The 25637-nt window shown below is 42.5% G+C and overlaps 1 protein-coding gene across 1 annotated transcript in view; it reads right to left on the bottom strand.

Annotated features, from left to right (window-relative positions):
- Window positions 1-291: 291 nt before the first annotated feature.
- Window positions 292-25637, bottom strand: part of LOC106587900 (TIMELESS-interacting protein) — a 43015-nt gene continuing 17669 nt past the window's right edge. The window contains exons 7-8 of the mRNA XM_045689662.2: window positions 1678-2001; window positions 292-1410 (exon numbers count right to left, since the gene is read on the bottom strand). Coding sequence (XP_045545618.1) covers window positions 824-1410; window positions 1678-2001 — 911 coding nt within the window. The 3' untranslated portion in view covers window positions 292-823. The remainder of the gene's footprint in view (window positions 1411-1677; window positions 2002-25637) is intronic.

The following is a 25637-nucleotide window of genomic DNA, read 5'->3' as shown; positions in this document are numbered from 1 at the left end:
ATTTATTTAGGACAGGAAAAAGGCAAGAATTGATGACAAGAGGTTTTAATAAAAGCATGAATACAAGACAGTGATCTGAACAACAGACAGGTTATAATACACAACAAGACTGGTGAAGAGAGGACATTGTCCCGTCTGCCAATCAGTCTGTCAGATTGATATCTATTATAAAAAAACAAGTAGAAAGCAACTTATTTTATTTTTCTACGGCTCGTCGTGTTTTCTACGCACACACGGCTCGTCGTGTGTTTTCTACGCACACACGGCTCGTCGTGTGTTTTCTACGCACACACGGCTCGTCGTGTGTTTTCTACGGCTCGTCGTGTTTTTTCTACGGCTCGTCGTGTGTTTTCTACGGCTCGTCGTGTGTTTTCTACGGCTCGTCGTGTGTTTTCTACGGCTCGTCGTGTGTTTTCTACGGCTCGGCGTGTGTTTTCTACGGCTCGGCGTGTGTTTTCTACGGCTCGTCATGTGTTTTCTACGGCTTGTGATGCATTTTCAGGTGAGTTGTGAAGAGGCGTTTTGCTCAGAAGAGCAACAAGGAAAGGAAACAGGACATGAGCTCTACAACAGGATGTTTGGCCCGTATGGCAACATTTATTAAAGAGTAAAAATGGTTGACAACACATGACCATGTTTTAGATTTGTTTAAACTTCATTGAAAATGTACTTGAACAGAGAGAAAACATCCTCAGATGAGTTGTCAGTCCTAGAGGACAGCGTCCCTTAGTGCTGGGTGAGTGTGTATGCTTACAGCTGGAGCCATGGATGTTGGGGGGGGGGGGGGGGCAGCGGTTCTGTCCTCCGTGTGTTTGTGTGTGACTCAGTCGCTGCTGTCGTCACTGCCATTGCTCATCTCAGGAACAGGGCTGGCTACTGCTCCCTCACACACCAGGGAGTCAGCCTCAGCAGGGGAAGCTGTGTTTAGAGCTCTGTCCCTGGGGTGGTCTGGTCTGCTCTGGCCCTTGTCCTCTGGGTCTCCCTGGTCCGGGTCTTCATCCTCCCCATCCTGCTGCTGCTGCTGCTGGCTGGGGAAGGGGTGTGAGGAGGACCTGGTCGAGGGTCCGTCTGCTGACTGGCTGGAGGCCATCTCCTGGGGCTGGGAGGTAGAGGGTCCGTCTGCTGACTGGCTGGAGGCCATCTCCTGGGGCTGGGAGGTAGAGGGTCCGTCTGCTGACTGGCTGGAGGCCATCTCCTGGGGCTGGGAGGTAGAGGGTCCGTCTGCTGACTGGCTGGAGGCCATCTCCTGGGGCTGGGAGGTAGAGGGTCCGTCTGCTGACTGGCTGGAGGCCATCTCCTGGGGCTGGGAGGTAGAGGGTCCGTCTGCTGACTGGCTGGAGGCCATCTCCTGGGGCTGGGAGGTAGAGGGTCCGTCTGCTGACTGGCTGGAGGTAACCTCCTGGGAGCCATCTGAGGGAGGGAGAAACTTTATTGTCCTCCATCAAGGGGAAAATGGAAATGTATGTATTGGATTGTCAACAATGCAGCACATGAAGTCAATCAGTGTGATTGAGAGGGTCAGCCTGAACAAGCCAGGCTCAGTGCATCACTGATCTACAAAACCATCTTGCATCCCAAATAGATTAGTGATTGTGCCTTGATCAGGCCGATCCTCATCAACAAGCTCAATGTCAGGTAGTTTAGATGTTTTGCACTGAGTGTGACGTAGTGTCTGACCTGTGTGTTGCTGCATGCGGGCCAGTCTCCTCTCTAAGGCAAGCCGTTTGTTGAGTTCTATACGTCTCTGCTGTTCCTCTGTCAGGGAGGGGGCTGGGGTGGAGTGGACCGGGCCAGCCTGGGAGGAAGGGAACAGGGAGGGAGCAGCGGCTGGGGTGGAGTGGACCGGGCCAGCCTGGGAGGAAGGGAACAGGGAGGGAGCAGCAGCTGGGGTAGAGAGGACCAGTCCTGGGGGGTCTTCAGCGAAACCCCCATCTCCAAACGGGTCTGGGTCGTCATGGTTGACGACACGTCCGTCTGTCGACGCCGCGGCGTCGTCCTCACCTGGATCAATGGAGATTGGTCAATTAGAATACTGAATGCCAAATCTCATTTTGTAAAATCAGTTTATGACTGCTAGAAACCAATACAAATCTACTACTACATCATATCTACCTCTAGACACTACTATTGATCTGGGACTGTGTCATATCTACCTCTAGACACTACTATTGATCTGGGACTGTGTCATATCTACCTCTAGACACTACTACTATTGATCTGGGACTGTGTCATATCTACCTCTAGACACTACTATTGATCTGGGACTGTGTCATATCTACCTCTAGACACTACTATTGATCTGGGACTGTGTCATATCTACCTCTAGACACTACTATTGATCTGGGACTGTGTCATATCTACCTCTAGACACTACTATTGATCTGGGACTGTGTCATATCTACCTCCAGACACTACTATTGATCTGGGACTGTGTCATATCTACCTCCAGACACTACTATTGATCTGGGACTGTGTCATATCTACCTCTAGACACTACTACTACTATTGATCTGGGACTGTGTCATATCTACCTCTAGACACTACTATTGATCTGGGACTGTGTCATATCTACCTCTAGACACTACTACTACTATTGATCTGGGACTGTGTCATATCTACCTCTAGACACTACTACTACTATTGATCTGGGACTGTGTCATATCTACCTCTAGACACTACTACTATTGATCTGGGACTGTGTCATATCTACCTCTAGACACTACTACTATTGATCTGGGACTGTGTCATATCTACCTCCAGACACTACTATTGATCTGGGACTGTGTCATATCTACCTCTAGACACTACTATTGATCTGGGACTGTGTCATATCTACCTCTAGACACTACTATTGATCTGGGACTGTGTCATATCTACCTCTAGACACTACTATTGATCTGGGACTGTGTCATATCTACCTCCAGACACTACTATTGATCTGGGACTGTGTCATATCTACCTCCAGACACTACTATTGATCTGGGACTGTGTCATATCTACCTCTAGACACTACTACTACTATTGATCTGGGACTGTGTCATATCTACCTCTAGACACTACTATTGATCTGGGACTGTGTCATATCTACCTCTAGACACTACTACTACTATTGATCTGGGACTGTGTCATATCTACCTCTAGACACTACTACTACTATTGATCTGGGACTGTGTCATATCTACCTCTAGACACTACTACTATTGATCTGGGACTGTGTCATATCTACCTCTAGACACTACTACTATTGATCTGGGACTGTGTCATATCTACCTCCAGACACTACTATTGATCTGGGACTGTGTCATATCTACCTCCAGACACTACTACTACTATTGATCTGGGACTGTGTCATATCTACCTCTAGACACTACTATTGATCTGGGACTGTGTCATATCTACCTCCAGACACTACTACTACTATTGATCTGGGACTGTGTCATATCTACCTCTAGACACTACTATTGATCTGGGACTGTGTCATATCTACCTCTAGACACAACTATTGATCTGGGACTGTGTCATATCTACCTCTAGACACTACTATTGATCTGGGACTGTGTCATATCTACCTCTAGACACTACTACTACTATTGATCTGGGACTGTGTCATATCTACCTCCAGACACTACTACTACTATTGATCTGGGACTGTGTCATATCTACCTCTAGACACGACTACTATTGATCTGGGACTGTGTCATATCTACCTCTAGACACTACTACTATTGATCTGGGACTGTGTCATATCTACCTCTAGACACTACTACTATTGATCTGGGACTGTGTCATATCTACCTCTAGACACTACTATTGATCTGGGACTGTGTCATATCTACCTCTAGACACTACTATTGATCTGGGACTGTGTCATATCTACCTCTAGACACTACTATTGATCTGGGACTGTGTCATATCTACCTCTAGACACTACTATTGATCTGGGACTGTGTCATATCTACCTCTAGACACTACTATTGATCTGGGACTGTGTCATATCTACCTCTAGACACTACTATTGATCTGGGACTGTGTCATATCTACCTCCAGACACTACTATTGATCTGGGACTGTGTCATATCTACCTCCAGACACTACTATTGATCTGGGACTGTGTCATATCTACCTCTAGACACTACTACTACTATTGATCTGGGACTGTGTCATATCTACCTCTAGACACTACTATTGATCTGGGACTGTGTCATATCTACCTCTAGACACTACTACTACTATTGATCTGGGACTGTGTCATATCTACCTCTAGACACTACTACTACTATTGATCTGGGACTGTGTCATATCTACCTCTAGACACTACTACTATTGATCTGGGACTGTGTCATATCTACCTCTAGACACTACTACTATTGATCTGGGACTGTGTCATATCTACCTCCAGACACTACTATTGATCTGGGACTGTGTCATATCTACCTCTAGACACTACTATTGATCTGGGACTGTGTCATATCTACCTCTAGACACTACTATTGATCTGGGACTGTGTCATATCTACCTCTAGACACTACTATTGATCTGGGACTGTGTCATATCTACCTCCAGACACTACTATTGATCTGGGACTGTGTCATATCTACCTCCAGACACTACTATTGATCTGGGACTGTGTCATATCTACCTCTAGACACTACTACTACTATTGATCTGGGACTGTGTCATATCTACCTCTAGACACTACTATTGATCTGGGACTGTGTCATATCTACCTCTAGACACTACTACTACTATTGATCTGGGACTGTGTCATATCTACCTCTAGACACTACTACTACTATTGATCTGGGACTGTGTCATATCTACCTCTAGACACTACTACTATTGATCTGGGACTGTGTCATATCTACCTCTAGACACTACTACTATTGATCTGGGACTGTGTCATATCTACCTCCAGACACTACTATTGATCTGGGACTGTGTCATATCTACCTCCAGACACTACTACTACTATTGATCTGGGACTGTGTCATATCTACCTCTAGACACTACTATTGATCTGGGACTGTGTCATATCTACCTCCAGACACTACTACTACTATTGATCTGGGACTGTGTCATATCTACCTCTAGACACTACTATTGATCTGGGACTGTGTCATATCTACCTCTAGACACTACTATTGATCTGGGACTGTGTCATATCTACCTCTAGACACTACTATTGATCTGGGACTGTGTCATATCTACCTCTAGACACTACTACTACTATTGATCTGGGACTGTGTCATATCTACCTCCAGACACTACTACTACTATTGATCTGGGACTGTGTCATATCTACCTCTAGACACGACTACTATTGATCTGGGACTGTGTCATATCTACCTCTAGACACTACTACTATTGATCTGGGACTGTGTCATATCTACCTCTAGACACTACTACTATTGATCTGGGACTGTGTCATATCTACCTCTAGACACTACTATTGATCTGGGACTGTGTCATATCTACCTCTAGACACTACTATTGATCTGGGACTGTGTCATATCTACCTCTAGACACTACTATTGATCTGGGACTGTGTCATATCTACCTCTAGACACTACTATTGATCTGGGACTGTGTCATATCTACCTCTAGACACTACTATTGATCTGGGACTGTGTCATATCTACCTCTAGACACTACTATTGATCTGGGACTGTGTCATATCTACCTCCAGACACTACTATTGATCTGGGACTGTGTCATATCTACCTCTAGACACTACTATTGATCTGGGACTGTGTCATATCTACCTCTAGACACTACTACTATTGATCTGGGACTGTGTCATATCTACCTCTAGACACTACTATTGATCTGGGACTGTGTCATATCTACCTCTAGACACTACTACTACTATTGATCTGGGACTGTGTCATATCTACCTCTAGACACTACTACTATTGATCTGGGACTGTGTCATATCTACCTCTAGACACTACTACTATTGATCTGGGACTGTGTCATATCTACCTCTAGACACTACTACTATTGATCTGGGACTGTGTCATATCTACCTCTAGACACTACTATTGATCTGGGACTGTGTCATATCTACCTCTAGACACTACTATTGATCTGGGACTGTGTCATATCTACCTCTAGACACTACTATTGATCTGGGACTGTGTCATATCTACCTCTAGACACTACTATTGATCTGGGACTGTGTCATATCTACCTCCAGACACTACTATTGATCTGGGACTGTGTCATATCTACCTCCAGACACTACTATTGATCTGGGACTGTGTCATATCTACCTCTAGACACTACTACTACTATTGATCTGGGACTGTGTCATATCTACCTCTAGACACTACTATTGATCTGGGACTGTGTCATATCTACCTCTAGACACTACTACTACTATTGATCTGGGACTGTGTCATATCTACCTCTAGACACTACTACTACTATTGATCTGGGACTGTGTCATATCTACCTCTAGACACTACTACTATTGATCTGGGACTGTGTCATATCTACCTCTAGACACTACTACTATTGATCTGGGACTGTGTCATATCTACCTCCAGACACTACTATTGATCTGGGACTGTGTCATATCTACCTCTAGACACTACTACTACTATTGATCTGGGACTGTGTCATATCTACCTCTAGACACTACTATTGATCTGGGACTGTGTCATATCTACCTCTAGACACTACTACTACTATTGATCTGGGACTGTGTCATATCTACCTCTAGACACTACTATTGATCTGGGACTGTGTCATATCTACCTCTAGACACTACTATTGATCTGGGACTGTGTCATATCTACCTCTAGACACTACTATTGATCTGGGACTGTGTCATATCTACCTCTAGACACTACTACTACTATTGATCTGGGACTGTGTCATATCTACCTCCAGACACTACTACTACTATTGATCTGGGACTGTGTCATATCTACCTCTAGACACGACTACTATTGATCTGGGACTGTGTCATATCTACCTCTAGACACTACTACTATTGATCTGGGACTGTGTCATATCTACCTCTAGACACTACTATTGATCTGGGACTGTGTCATATCTACCTCTAGACACTACTATTGATCTGGGACTGTGTCATATCTACCTCTAGACACTACTACTACTATGATCTGGGACTGTGTCATATCTACCTCTAGACACTACTATTGATCTGGGACTGTGTCATATCTACCTCTAGACACTACTACTACTATTGATCTGGGACTGTGTCATATCTACCTCTAGACACTACTCACTATTGATCTGGGACTGTGTCATATCTACCTCTAGACACTACTACTATTGATCTGGGACTGTGTCATATCTACCTCTAGACACTACTACTATTGATCTGGGACTGTGTCATATCTACCTCTAGACACTACTATTGATCTGGGACTGTGTCATATCTACCTCTAGACACTACTACTACTATTGATCTGGGACTGTGTCATATCTACCTCTAGACACTACTATTGATCTGGGACTGTGTCATATCTACCTCTAGACACTACTACTACTATTGATCTGGGACTGTGTCATATCTACCTCTAGACACTACTATTGATCTGGGACTGTGTCATATCTACCTCTAGACACTACTATTGATCTGGGACTGTGTCATATCTACCTCTAGACACTACTATTGATCTGGGACTGTGTCATATCTACCTCTAGACACTACTACTACTATTGATCTGGGACTGTGTCATATCTACCTCTAGACACTACTACTACTATTGATCTGGGACTGTGTCATATCTACCTCTAGACACACTACTATTGATCTGGGACTGTGTCATATCTACCTCTAGACACTACTACTATTGATCTGGGACTGTGTCATATCTACCTCTAGACACTACTACTATTGATCTGGGACTGTGTCATATCTACCTCTAGACACTACTATTGATCTGGGACTGTGTCATATCTACCTCTAGACACTACTATTGATCTGGGACTGTGTCATATCTACCTCTAGACACTACTATTGATCTGGGACTGTGTCATATCTACCTCTAGACACTACTATTGATCTGGGACTGTGTCATATCTACCTCTAGACACTACTATTGATCTGGGACTGTGTCATATCTACCTCTAGACACTACTATTGATCTGGGACTGTGTCATATCTACCTCTAGACACTACTATTGATCTGGGACTGTGTCATATCTACCTCCAGACACTACTATTGATCTGGGACTGTGTCATATCTACCTCTAGACACTACTACTACTATTGATCTGGGACTGTGTCATATCTACCTCTAGACACTACTATTGATCTGGGACTGTGTCATATCTACCTCTAGACACTACTACTACTATTGATCTGGGACTGTGTCATATCTACCTCTAGACACTACTACTACTATTGATCTGGGACTGTGTCATATCTACCTCTAGACACTACTACTATTGATCTGGGACTGTGTCATATCTACCTCTAGACACTACTACTATTGATCTGGGACTGTGTCATATCTACCTCTAGACACTACTATTGATCTGGGACTGTGTCATATCTACCTCTAGACACTACTATTGATCTGGGACTGTGTCATATCTACCTCTAGACACTACTATTGATCTGGGACTGTGTCATATCTACCTCTAGACACTACTATTGATCTGGGACTGTGTCATATCTACCTCCAGACACTACTATTGATCTGGGACTGTGTCATATCTACCTCTAGACACTACTATTGATCTGGGACTGTGTCATATCTACCTCTAGACACTACTACTACTATTGATCTGGGACTGTGTCATATCTACCTCTAGACACTACTATTGATCTGGGACTGTGTCATATCTACCTCTAGACACTACTACTACTATTGATCTGGGACTGTGTCATATCTACCTCTAGACACTACTACTATTGATCTGGGACTGTGTCATATCTACCTCTAGACACTACTACTATTGATCTGGGACTGTGTCATATCTACCTCTAGACACTACTATTGATCTGGGACTGTGTCATATCTACCTCTAGACACTACTATTGATCTGGGACTGTGTCATATCTACCTCTAGACACTACTATTGATCTGGGACTGTGTCATATCTACCTCTAGACACTACTACTACTATTGATCTGGGACTGTGTCATATCTACCTCCAGACACTACTACTACTATTGATCTGGGACTGTGTCATATCTACCTCTAGACACGACTACTATTGATCTGGGACTGTGTCATATCTACCTCTAGACACTACTACTATTGATCTGGGACTGTGTCATATCTACCTCTAGACACTACTATTGATCTGGGACTGTGTCATATCTACCTCTAGACACTACTATTGATCTGGGACTGTGTCATATCTACCTCTAGACACTACTATTGATCTGGGACTGTGTCATATCTACCTCTAGACACTACTACTACTATTGATCTGGGACTGTGTCATATCTACCTCCAGACACTACTACTACTATTGATCTGGGACTGTGTCATATCTACCTCTAGACACGACTACTATTGATCTGGGACTGTGTCATATCTACCTCTAGACACTACTACTATTGATCTGGGACTGTGTCATATCTACCTCTAGACACTACTATTGATCTGGGACTGTGTCATATCTACCTCTAGACACTACTACTATTGATCTGGGACTGTGTCATATCTACCTCTAGACATACTACTATTGATCTGGGACTGTGTCATATCTACCTCTAGACACTACTATTGATCTGGGACTGTGTCATATCTACCTCTAGACACTACTATTGATCTGGGACTGTGTCATATCTACCTCTAGACACTACTATTGATCTGGGACTGTGTCATATCTACCTCTAGACACTACTATTGATCTGGGACTGTGTCATATCTACCTCTAGACACTACTATTGATCTGGGACTGTGTCATATCTACCTCTAGACACTACTACTACTATTGATCTGGGACTGTGTCATATCTACCTCTAGACACTACTATTGATCTGGGACTGTGTCATATCTACCTCCAGACACTACTATTGATCTGGGACTGTGTCATATCTACCTCTAGACACTACTACTACTATTGATCTGGGACTGTGTCATATCTACCTCTAGACACTACTATTGATCTGGGACTGTGTCATATCTACCTCTAGACACTACTACTACTATTGATCTGGGACTGTGTCATATCTACCTCTAGACACTACTACTACTATTGATCTGGGACTGTGTCATATCTACCTCTAGACACTACTACTATTGATCTGGGACTGTGTCATATCTACCTCTAGACACTACTATTGATCTGGGACTGTGTCATATCTACCTCCAGACACTACTATTGATCTGGGACTGTGTCATATCTACCTCTAGACACTACTACTATTGATCTGGGACTGTGTCATATCTACCTCCAGACACTACTATTGATCTGGGACTGTGTCATATCTACCTCCAGACACTACTATTGATCTGGGACTGTGTCATATCTACCTCTAGACACTACTACTACTATTGATCTGGGACTGTGTCATATCTACCTCTAGACACTACTACTACTATTGATCTGGGACTGTGTCATATCTACCTCTAGACACTACTATTGATCTGGGACTGTGTCATATCTACCTCTAGACACTACTACTACTATTGATCTGGGACTGTGTCATATCTACCTCTAGACACTACTATTGATCTGGGACTGTGTCATATCTACCTCTAGACACTACTATTGATCTGGGACTGTGTCATATCTACCTCTAGACACTACTATTGATCTGGGACTGTGTCATATCTACCTCTAGACACTACTACTACTATTGATCTGGGACTGTGTCATATCTACCTCCAGACACTACTACTACTATTGATCTGGGACTGTGTCATATCTACCTCTAGACACGACTACTATTGATCTGGGACTGTGTCATATCTACCTCTAGACACTACTACTATTGATCTGGGACTGTGTCATATCTACCTCTAGACACTACTATTGATCTGGGACTGTGTCATATCTACCTCTAGACACTACTATTGATCTGGGACTGTGTCATATCTACCTCTAGACACTACTATTGATCTGGGACTGTGTCATATCTACCTCTAGACACTACTACTACTATTGATCTGGGACTGTGTCATATCTACCTCCAGACACTACTACTACTATTGATCTGGGACTGTGTCATATCTACCTCTAGACACTACTACTATTGATCTGGGACTGTGTCATATCTACCTCTAGACACTACTACTACTATTGATCTGGGACTGTGTCATATCTACCTCTAGACACTACTATTGATCTGGGACTGTGTCATATCTACCTCTAGACACTACTACTACTATTGATCTGGGACTGTGTCATATCTACCTCTAGACACTACTATTGATCTGGGACTGTGTCATATCTACCTCTAGACACTACTATTGATCTGGGACTGTGTCATATCTACCTCTAGACACTACTACTACTATTGATCTGGGACTGTGTCATATCTACCTCCAGACACTACTACTACTATTGATCTGGGACTGTGTCATATCTACCTCTAGACACGACTACTATTGATCTGGGACTGTGTCATATCTACCTCTAGACACTACTACTATTGATCTGGGACTGTGTCATATCTACCTCTAGACACTACTATTGATCTGGGACTGTGTCATATCTACCTCTAGACACTACTATTGATCTGGGACTGTGTCATATCTACCTCTAGACACTACTATTGATCTGGGACTGTGTCATATCTACCTCTAGACACTACTACTACTATTGATCTGGGACTGTGTCATATCTACCTCTAGACACTACTACTACTATTGATCTGGGACTGTGTCATATCTACCTCTAGACACTACTACTATTGATCTGGGACTGTGTCATATCTACCTCTAGACACTACTATTGATCTGGGACTGTGTCATATCTACCTCTAGACACTACTATTGATCTGGGACTGTGTCATATTTATCTCTAGACACCAACACATATTGATCTGGGACTTTGTCATATCTACCTCCAGACACTACTATTGATCTGGGACTGTGTCATATCTACCTCCAGACACTACTACTACTATTGATCTGGGACTGTGTCATATCTATCTCTAGACACTACTACTACTATTGATCTGGGACTGTGTCATATCTACCTCTAGACACTACTATTGATCTGGGACTGTGTCATATCTACCTCTAGACACTACTATTGATCTGGGACTGTGTCATATCTACCTCTAGACACTACTACTACTATTGATCTGGGACTGTGTCATATCTACCTCCAGACACTACTACTACTATTGATCTGGGACTGTGTCATATCTACCTCTAGACACGACTACTATTGATCTGGGACTGTGTCATATCTACCTCTAGACACTACTACTATTGATCTGGGACTGTGTCATATCTACCTCCAGACACTACTATTGATCTGGGACTGTGTCATATCTACCTCCAGACACTACTATTGATCTGGGACTGTGTCATATCTACCTCTAGACACTACTACTACTATTGATCTGGGACTGTGTCATATCTACCTCTAGACACTACTACTACTATTGATCTGGGACTGTGTCATATCTACCTCTAGACACTACTACTATTGATCTGGGACTGTGTCATATCTACCTCTAGACACTACTACTATTGATCTGGGACTGTGTCATATCTACCTCTAGACACTACTATTGATCTGGGACTGTGTCATATCTACCTCTAGACACTACTATTGATCTGGGACTGTGTCATATTTATCTCTAGACACCAACACATATTGATCTGGGACTTTGTCATATCTACCTCCAGACACTACTATTGATCTGGGACTGTGTCATATCTACCTCCAGACACTACTACTACTATTGATCTGGGACTGTGTCATATCTACCTCTAGACACTACTACTACTATTGATCTGGGACTGTGTCATATCTACCTCCAGACACTACTACTACTATTGATCTGGGACTGTGTCATATCTACCTCTAGACACGACTACTATTGATCTGGGACTGTGTCATATCTACCTCTAGACACTACTACTATTGATCTGGGACTGTGTCATATCTACCTCTAGACACTACTATTGATCTGGGACTGTGTCATATCTACCTCTAGACACTACTATTGATCTGGGACTGTGTCATATCTACCTCTAGACACTACTATTGATCTGGGACTGTGTCATATCTACCTCTAGACACTACGACTATTGATCTGGGACTGTGTCATATCTACCTCTAGACATTACTACTATTGATCTGGGACTGTGTCATATCTACCTCTAGACACTACTATTGATCTGGGACTGTGTCATATCTACCTCCAGACACTACTATTGATCTGGGACTGTGTCATATCTACCTCCAGACACTACTACTACTATTGATCTGGGACTGTGTCATATCTACCTCTAGACACTACTATTGATCTGGGACTGTGTCATATCTACCTCTAGACACTACTACTACTATTGATCTGGGACTGTGTCATATCTACCTCCAGACACTACTATTGATCTGGGACTGTGTCATATCTACCTCCAGACACTACTATTGATCTGGGACTGTGTCATATCTACCTCTAGACACTACTACTACTATTGATCTGGGACTGTGTCATATCTACCTCTAGACACTACTATTGATCTGGGACTGTGTCATATCTACCTCTAGACACTACTACTACTATTGATCTGGGACTGTGTCATATCTACCTCTAGACACTACTACTACTATTGATCTGGGACTGTGTCATATCTACCTCTAGACACTACTACTATTGATCTGGGACTGTGTCATATCTACCTCTAGACACTACTACTATTGATCTGGGACTGTGTCATATCTACCTCTAGACACTACTATTGATCTGGGACTGTGTCATATCTACCTCTAGACACTACTATTTATCTGGGACTGTGTCATATTTATCTCTAGACACCAACACATATTGATCTGGGACTTTGTCATATCTACCTCCAGACACTACTATTGATCTGGGACTGTGTCATATCTACCTCCAGACACTACTACTACTATTGATCTGGGACTGTGTCATATCTATCTCTAGACACTACTACTACTATTGATCTGGGACTGTGTCATATCTACCTCTAGACACTACTATTGATCTGGGACTGTGTCATATCTACCTCTAGACACTACTATTGATCTGGGACTGTGTCATATCTACCTCTAGACACTACTACTACTATTGATCTGGGACTGTGTCATATCTACCTCCAGACACTACTACTACTATTGATCTGGGACTGTGTCATATCTACCTCTAGACACGACTACTATTGATCTGGGACTGTGTCATATCTACCTCTAGACACTACTACTATTGATCTGGGACTGTGTCATATCTACCTCTAGACACTACTATTGATCTGGGACTGTGTCATATCTACCTCTAGACACTACTATTGATCTGGGACTGTGTCATATCTACCTCTAGACACTACTATTGATCTGGGACTGTGTCATATCTACCTCTAGACACTACTATTGATCTGGGACTGTGTCATATCTACCTCTAGACACTACTACTACTATTGATCTGGGACTGTGTCATATCTACCTCCAGACACTACTATTGATCTGGGACTGTGTCATATCTACCTCCAGACACTACTACTACTATTGATCTGGGACTGTGTCATATCTACCTCTAGACACGACTACTATTGATCTGGGACTGTGTCATATCTACCTCTAGACACTACTACTATTGATCTGGGACTGTGTCATATCTACCTCTAGACACTACTATTGATCTGGGACTGTGTCATATCTACCTCTAGACACTACTACTACTATTGATCTGGGACTGTGTCATATCTACCTCTAGACACTACTACTATTGATCTGGGACTGTGTCATATCTACCTCCAGACACTACTACTACTATTGATCTGGGACTGTGTCATATCTACCTCTAGACACTACTATTGATCTGGGACTGTGTCATATCTACCTCCAGACACTACTATTAATCTGGGACTGTGTCATATCTACCTCCAGACACTACTATTAATCTGGGACTGTGTCATATCTACCTCTAGACACTACTATTGATCTGGGACTGTGTCATATCTACCTCTAGACACTACTATTGATCTGGGACTGTGTCATATCTACCTCTAGACACTACTATTGATCTGGGACTGTGTCATATCTACCTCTAGACACTACTATTGATCTGGGACTGTGTCATATCTACCTCTAGACACTACTACTATTGATCTGGGACTGTGTCATATCTACCTCTAGACATTACTACTATTGATCTGGGACTGTGTCATATCTACCTCTAGACACTACTATTGATCTGGGACTGTGTCATATCTACCTCCAGACACTACTATTGATCTGGGACTGTGTCATATCTACCTCTAGACACTACTATTGATCTGGGACTGTGTCATATCTACCTCTAGACATTACTACTATTGATCTGGGACTGTGTCATATCTACCTCTAGACACTACTATTGATCTGGGACTGTGTCATATCTACCTCCAGACACTACTATTGATCTGGGACTGTGTCATATCTACCTCCAGACACTACTACTACTATTGATCTGGGACTGTGTCATATCTACCTCTAGACACTACTATTGATCTGGGACTGTGTCATATCTACCTCTAGACACTACTACTACTATTGATCTGGGACTGTGTCATATCTACCTCCAGACACTACTATTGATCTGGGACTGTGTCATATCTACCTCCAGACACTACTATTGATCTGGGACTGTGTCATATCTACCTCTAGACACTACTACTACTATTGATCTGGGACTGTGTCATATCTACCTCTAGACACTACTATTGATCTGGGACTGTGTCATATCTACCTCTAGACACTACTACTACTATTGATCTGGGACTGTGTCATATCTACCTCTAGACACTACTACTACTATTGATCTGGGACTGTGTCATATCTACCTCTAGACACTACTACTATTGATCTGGGACTGTGTCATATCTACCTCTAGACACTACTACTATTGATCTGGGACTGTGTCATATCTACCTCTAGACACTACTATTGATCTGGGACTGTGTCATATCTACCTCTAGACACTACTATTTATCTGGGACTGTGTCATATTTATCTCTAGACACCAACACATATTGATCTGGGACTTTGTCATATCTACCTCCAGACACTACTATTGATCTGGGACTGTGTCATATCTACCTCCAGACACTACTACTACTATTGATCTGGGACTGTGTCATATCTATCTCTAGACACTACTACTACTATTGATCTGGGACTGTGTCATATCTACCTCTAGACACTACTATTGATCTGGGACTGTGTCATATCTACCTCTAGACACTACTATTGATCTGGGACTGTGTCATATCTACCTCTAGACACTACTACTACTATTGATCTGGGACTGTGTCATATCTACCTCTAGACACGACTACTATTGATCTGGGACTGTGTCATATCTACCTCTAGACACTACTACTATTGATCTGGGACTGTGTCATATCTACCTCTAGACACTACTATTGATCTGGGACTGTGTCATATCTACCTCTAGACACTACTATTGATCTGGGACTGTGTCATATCTACCTCTAGACACTACTATTGATCTGGGACTGTGTCATATCTACCTCTAGACACTACTATTGATCTGGGACTGTGTCATATCTACCTCTAGACACTACTATTGATCTGGGACTGTGTCATATCTACCTCTAGACACTACTACTATTGATCTGGGACTGTGTCATATCTACCTCTAGACATTACTACTATTGATCTGGGACTGTGTCATATCTACCTCTAGACACTACTATTGATCTGGGACTGTGTCATATCTACCTCCAGACACTACTATTGATCTGGGACTGTGTCATATCTACCTCTAGACACTACTATTGATCTGGGACTGTGTCATATCTACCTCTAGACACTACTATTGATCTGGGACTGTGTCATATCTACCTCTAGACACTACTACTACTATTGATCTGGGACTGTGTCATATCTACCTCCAGACACTACTATTGATCTGGGACTGTGTCATATCTACCTCCAGACACTACTACTACTATTGATCTGGGACTGTGTCATATCTACCTCTAGACACGACTACTATTGATCTGGGACTGTGTCATATCTACCTCTAGACACTACTACTATTGATCTGGGACTGTGTCATATCTACCTCTAGACACTACTATTGATCTGGGACTGTGTCATATCTACCTCTAGACACTACTACTACTATTGATCTGGGACTGTGTCATATCTACCTCTAGACACTACTATTGATCTGGGACTGTGTCATATCTACCTCCAGACACTACTATTGATCTGGGACTGTGTCATATCTACCTCCAGACACTACTATTGATCTGGGACTGTGTCATATCTACCTCTAGACACTACTATTGATCTGGGACTGTGTCATATCTACCTCTAGACACTACTATTGATCTGGGACTGTGTCATATCTACCTCTAGACACTACTATTGATCTGGGACTGTGTCATATCTACCTCTAGACACTACTATTGATCTGGGACTGTGTCATATCTACCTCTAGACACTACTACTATTGATCTGGGACTGTGTCATATCTACCTCTAGACATACTACTATTGATCTGGGACTGTGTCATATCTACCTCTAGACACTACTATTGATCTGGGACTGTGTCATATCTACCTCCAGACACTACTATTGATCTGGGACTGTGTCATATCTACCTCTAGACACTACTATTGATCTGGGACTGTGTCATATCTACCTCTAGACACTACTATTGATCTGGGACTGTGTCATATCTACCTCTAGACACTACTACTACTATTGATCTGGGACTGTGTCATATCTACCTCCAGACACTACTATTGATCTGGGACTGTGTCATATCTACCTCCAGACACTACTACTACTATTGATCTGGGACTGTGTCATATCTACCTCTAGACACGACTACTATTGATCTGGGACTGTGTCATATCTACCTCTAGACACTACTACTATTGATCTGGGACTGTGTCATATCTACCTCTAGACACTACTATTGATCTGGGACTGTGTCATATCTACCTCTAGACACTACTACTACTATTGATCTGGGACTGTGTCATATCTACCTCCAGACACTACTATTGATCTGGGACTGTGTCATATCTACCTCTAGACACTACTATTGATCTGGGACTGTGTCATATCTACCTCTAGACACTACTATTGATCTGGGACTGTGTCATATCTACCTCTAGACACTACTATTGATCTGGGACTGTGTCATATCTACCTCTAGACACTACTATTGATCTGGGACTGTGTCATATCTACCTCTAGACACTACTACTATTGATCTGGGACTGTGTCATATCTACCTCTAGACATTACTACTATTGATCTGGGACTGTGTCATATCTACCTCTAGACACTACTATTGATCTGGGACTGTGTCATATCTACCTCCAGACACTACTATTGATCTGGGACTGTGTCATATCTACCTCTAGACACTACTATTGATCTGGGACTGTGTCATATCTACCTCTAGACACTACTATTGATCTGGGACTGTGTCATATCTACCTCTAGACACTACTACTACTATTGATCTGGGACTGTGTCATATCTACCTCCAGACACTACTATTGATCTGGGACTGTGTCATATCTACCTCCAGACACTACTACTACTATTGATCTGGGACTGTGTCATATCTACCTCTAGACACGACTACTATTGATCTGGGACTGTGTCATATCTACCTCTAGACACTACTACTATTGATCTGGGACTGTGTCATATCTACCTCTAGACATTACTACTATTGATCTGGGACTGTGTCATATCTACCTCTAGACACTACTATTGATCTGGGACTGTGTCATATCTACCTCCAGACACTACTATTGATCTGGGACTGTGTCATATCTACCTCTAGACACTACTATTGATCTGGGACTGTGTCATATCTACCTCCAGACACTACTATTGATCTGGGACTGTGTCATATCTACCTCCAGACACTACTACTACTATTGATCTGGGACTGTGTCATATCTACCTCTAGACACGACTACTATTGATCTGGGACTGTGTCATATCTACCTCTAGACACTACTATTGATCTGGGACTGTGTCATATCTACCTCTAGACACTACTACTACTATTGATCTGGGACTGTGTCATATCTACCTCTAGACACTACTACTATTGATCTGGGACTGTGTCATATCTACCTCCAGACACTACTACTACTATTGATCTGGGACTGTGTCATATCTACCTCTAGACACTACTATTGATCTGGGACTGTGTCATATCTACCTCCAGACACTACTATTAATCTGGGACTGTGTCATATCTACCTCCAGACACTACTATTAATCTGGGACTGTGTCATATCTACCTCTAGACACTACTATTGATCTGGGACTGTGTCATATCTACCTCTAGACACTACTATTGATCTGGGACTGTGTCATATCTACCTCTAGACACTACTACTATTGATCTGGGACTGTGTCATATCTACCTCTAGACATTACTACTATTGATCTGGGACTGTGTCATATCTACCTCTAGACACTACTATTGATCTGGGACTGTGTCATATCTACCTCCAGACACTACTATTGATCTGGGACTGTGTCATATCTACCTCCAGACACTACTACTACTATTGATCTGGGACTGTGTCATATCTACCTCTAGACACTACTATTGATCTGGGACTGTGTCATATCTACCTCTAGACACTACTACTACTATTGATCTGGGACTGTGTCATATCTACCTCCAGACACTACTACTACTATTGATCTGGGACTGTGTCATATCTACCTCTAGACACGACTACTATTGATCTGGGACTGTGTCATATCTACCTCTAGACACTACTATTGATCTGGGACTGTGTCATATCTACCTCTAGACACTACTACTACTATTGATCTGGGACTGTGTCATATCTACCTCTAGACACTACTACTATTGATCTGGGACTGTGTCATATCTACCTCCAGACACTACTACTACTATTGATCTGGGACTGTGTCATATCTACCTCTAGACACTACTATTGATCTGGGACTGTGTCATATCTACCTCCAGACACTACTATTGATCTGGGACTGTGTCATATCTACCTCCAGACACTACTATTGATCTGGGACTGTGTCATATCTACCTCTAGACACTACTATTGATCTGGGACTGTGTCATATCTACCTCTAGACACTACTATTGATCTGGGACTGTGTCATATCTACCTCTAGACACTACTACTATTGATCTGGGACTGTGTCATATCTACCTCTAGACATTACTACTATTGATCTGGGACTGTGTCATATCTACCTCTAGACACTACTATTGATCTGGGACTGTGTCATATCTACCTCCAGACACTACTATTGATCTGGGACTGTGTCATATCTACCTCCAGACACTACTACTACTATTGATCTGGGACTGTGTCATATCTACCTCTAGACACTACTATTGATCTGGGACTGTGTCATATCTACCTCTAGACACTACTACTACTATTGATCTGGGACTGTGTCATATCTACCTCCAGACACTACTATTGATCTGGGACTGTGTCATATCTACCTCCAGACACTACTATTGATCTGGGACTGTGTCATATCTACCTCTAGACACTACTACTACTATTGATCTGGGACTGTGTCATATCTACCTCCAGACACTACTATTGATCTGGGACTGTGTCATATCTACCTCTAGACACTACTATTGATCTGGGACTGTGTCATATCTACCTCTAGACACTACTATTGATCTGGGACTGTGTCATATCTACCTCTAGACACTACTACTATTGATCTGGGACTGTGTCATATCTACCTCTAGACACTACTATTGATCTGGGACTGTGTCATATCTACCTCCAGACACTACTATTGATCTGGGACTGTGTCATATCTACCTCCAGACACTACTACTACTATTGATCTGGGACTGTGTCATATCTACCTCTAGACACTACTATTGATCTGGGACTGTGTCATATCTACCTCTAGACACTACTACTACTATTGATCTGGGACTGTGTCATATCTACCTCCAGACACTACTATTGATCTGGGACTGTGTCATATCTACCTCCAGACACTACTATTGATCTGGGACTGTGTCATATCTACCTCTAGACACTACTACTACTATTGATCTGGGACTGTGTCATATCTACCTCTAGACACTACTATTGATCTGGGACTGTGTCATATCTACCTCTAGACACTACTACTACTATTGATCTGGGACTGTGTCATATCTACCTCTAGACACTACTACTATTGATCTGGGACTGTGTCATATCTACCTCTAGACACTACTATTGATCTGGGACTGTGTCATATCTACCTCTAGACACTACTATTGATCTGGGACTGTGTCATATCTACCTCTAGACACTACACTATTGATCTGGGACTGTGTCATATCTACCTCCAGACACTACTATTGATCTGGGACTGTGTCATATCTACCTCCAGACACTACTACTACTATTGATCTGGGACTGTGTCATATCTACCTCTAGACACTACTACTACTATTGATCTGGGACTGTGTCATATCTACCTCCAGACACTACTACTACTATTGATCTGGGACTGTGTCATATCTACCTCTAGACACTACTACTATTGATCTGGGACTGTGTCATATCTACCTCTAGACACTACTACTATTGATCTGGGACTGTGTCATATCTACCTCTAGACACTACTATTGATCTGGGACTGTGTCATATCTACCTCTAGACACTACTATTGATCTGGGACTGTGTCATATCTACCTCTAGACACTACTATTGATCTGGGACTGTGTCATATCTACCTCTAGACACTACTACTATTGATCTGGGACTGTGTCATATCTACCTCTAGACACTACTACTATTGATCTGGGACTGTGTCATATCTACCTCTAGACACTACTATTGATCTGGGACTGTGTCATATCTACCTCTAGACACTACTATTGATCTGGGACTGTGTCATATCTACCTCTAGACACTACTATTGATCTGGGACTGTGTCATATCTACCTCTAGACACTACTACTACTATTGATCTGGGACTGTGTCATATCTACCTCCAGACACTACTATTGATCTGGGACTGTGTCATATCTACCTCCAGACACTACTATTGATCTGGGACTGTGTCATATCTACCTCTAGACACTACTATTGATCTGGGACTGTGTCATATCTACCTCCAGACACTACTATTGATCTGGGACTGTGTCATATCTACCTCCAGACACTACTATTGATCTGGGACTGTGTCATATCTACCTCTAGACACTACTACTACTATTGATCTGGGACTGTGTCATATCTACCTCTAGACACTACTACTACTATTGATCTGGGACTGTGTCATATCTACCTCTAGACACTACTACTATTGATCTGGGACTGTGTCATATCTACCTCTAGACACTACTACTATTGATCTGGGACTGTGTCATATCTACCTCCAGACACTACTATTGATCTGGGACTGTGTCATATCTACCTCTAGACACTACTACTACTATTGATCTGGGACTGTGTCATATCTACCTCCAGACACTACTACTACTATTGATCTGGGACTGTGTCATATCTACCTCTAGACACTACTACTACTATTGATCTGGGACTGTGTCATATCTACCTCTAGACACTACTACTATTGATCTGGGACTGTGTCATATCTACCTCTAGACACTACTACTATTGATCTGGGACTGTGTCATATCTACCTCCAGACACTACTACTACTATTGATCTGGGACTGTGTCATATCTACCTCTAGACACTACTACTATTGATCTGGGACTGTGTCATATCTACCTCCAGACACTACTATTGATCTGGGACTGTGTCATATCTACCTCTAGACACTACTACTACTATTGATCTGGGACTGTGTCATATCTACCTCCAGACACTACTACTACTATTGATCTGGGACTGTGTCATATCTACCTCTAGACACTACTACTACTATTGATCTGGGACTGTGTCATATCTACCTCTAGACACTACTACTATTGATCTGGGACTGTGTCATATCTACCTCTAGACACTACTACTATTGATCTGGGACTGTGTCATATCTACCTCCAGACACTACTACTACTATTGATCTGGGACTGTGTCATATCTACCTCTAGACACTACTATTGATCTGGGACTGTGTCATATCTACCTCCAGACACTACTATTGATCTGGGACTGTGTCATATCTACCTCTAGACACTACTATTGATCTGGGACTGTGTCATATCTACCTCTAGACACTACTATTGATCTGGGACTGTGTCATATCTACCTCTAGACACTACTACTACTATTGATCTGGGACTGTGTCATATCTACCTCCAGACACTACTATTGATCTGGGACTGTGTCATATCTACCTCCAGACACTACTATTGATCTGGGACTGTGTCATATCTACCTCCAGACACTACTATTGATCTGGGACTGTGTCATATCTACCTCTAGACACTACTATTGATCTGGGACTGTGTCATATCTACCTCCAGACACTACTATTGATCTGGGACTGTGTCATATCTACCTCTAGACACTACTACTACTATTGATCTGGGACTGTGTCATATCTACCTCTAGACACTACTATTGATCTGGGACTGTGTCATATCTACCTCCAGACACTACTATTGATCTGGGACTGTGTCATATCTACCTCCAGACACTACTATTGATCTGGGACTGTGTCATATCTACCTCTAGACACTACTATTGATCTGGGACTGTGTCATATCTACCTCTAGACACTACTATTGATCTGGGACTGTGTCATATCTACCTCTAGACACTACTATTGATCTGGGACTGTGTCATATCTACCTCTAGACACTACTATTGATCTGGGACTGTGTCATATCTACCTCTAGACACTACTACTATTGATCTGGGACTGTGTCATATCTACCTCTAGACATACTACTATTGATCTGGGACTGTGTCATATCTACCTCTAGACACTACTATTGATCTGGGACTGTGTCATATCTACCTCCAGACACTACTATTGATCTGGGACTGTGTCATATCTACCTCTAGACACTACTATTGATCTGGGACTGTGTCATATCTACCTCTAGACACTACTATTGATCTGGGACTGTGTCATATCTACCTCTAGACACTACTACTACTATTGATCTGGGACTGTGTCATATCTACCTCCAGACACTACTATTGATCTGGGACTGTGTCATATCTACCTCCAGACACTACTACTACTATTGATCTGGGACTGTGTCATATCTACCTCTAGACACGACTACTATTGATCTGGGACTGTGTCATATCTACCTCTAGACACTACTACTATTGATCTGGGACTGTGTCATATCTACCTCTAGACACTACTATTGATCTGGGACTGTGTCATATCTACCTCTAGACACTACTACTACTATTGATCTGGGACTGTGTCATATCTACCTCCAGACACTACTATTGATCTGGGACTGTGTCATATCTACCTCTAGACACTACTATTGATCTGGGACTGTGTCATATCTACCTCTAGACACTACTATTGATCTGGGACTGTGTCATATCTACCTCTAGACACTACTATTGATCTGGGACTGTGTCATATCTACCTCTAGACACTACTATTGATCTGGGACTGTGTCATATCTACCTCTAGACACTACTACTATTGATCTGGGACTGTGTCATATCTACCTCTAGACACTACTACTATTGATCTGGGACTGTGTCATATCTACCTCTAGACACTACTATTGATCTGGGACTGTGTCATATCTACCTCCAGACACTACTATTGATCTGGGACTGTGTCATATCTACCTCTAGACACTACTATTGATCTGGGACTGTGTCATATCTACCTCTAGACACTACTATTGATCTGGGACTGTGTCATATCTACCTCTAGACACTACTACTACTATTGATCTGGGACTGTGTCATATCTACCTCCAGACACTACTATTGATCTGGGACTGTGTCATATCTACCTCCAGACACTACTACTACTATTGATCTGGGACTGTGTCATATCTACCTCTAGACACGACTACTATTGATCTGGGACTGTGTCATATCTACCTCTAGACACTACTACTATTGATCTGGGACTGTGTCATATCTACCTCTAGACATACTACTATTGATCTGGGACTGTGTCATATCTACCTCTAGACACTACTATTGATCTGGGACTGTGTCATATCTACCTCCAGACACTACTATTGATCTGGGACTGTGTCATATCTACCTCTAGACACTACTATTGATCTGGGACTGTGTCATATCTACCTCCAGACACTACTATTGATCTGGGACTGTGTCATATCTACCTCCAGACACTACTACTACTATTGATCTGGGACTGTGTCATATCTACCTCTAGACACGACTACTATTGATCTGGGACTGTGTCATATCTACCTCTAGACACTACTATTGATCTGGGACTGTGTCATATCTACCTCTAGACACTACTACTACTATTGATCTGGGACTGTGTCATATCTACCTCTAGACACTACTACTATTGATCTGGGACTGTGTCATATCTACCTCCAGACA

Source organism: Salmo salar, chromosome 11 (assembly GCF_965601325.2).
Source record: "Salmo salar chromosome 11, fSalSal1, whole genome shotgun sequence".
Lineage (NCBI taxonomy): Eukaryota > Metazoa > Chordata > Actinopteri > Salmoniformes > Salmonidae > Salmo > Salmo salar.
This window is presented reverse-complemented; position numbering and strand designations above follow the sequence as displayed.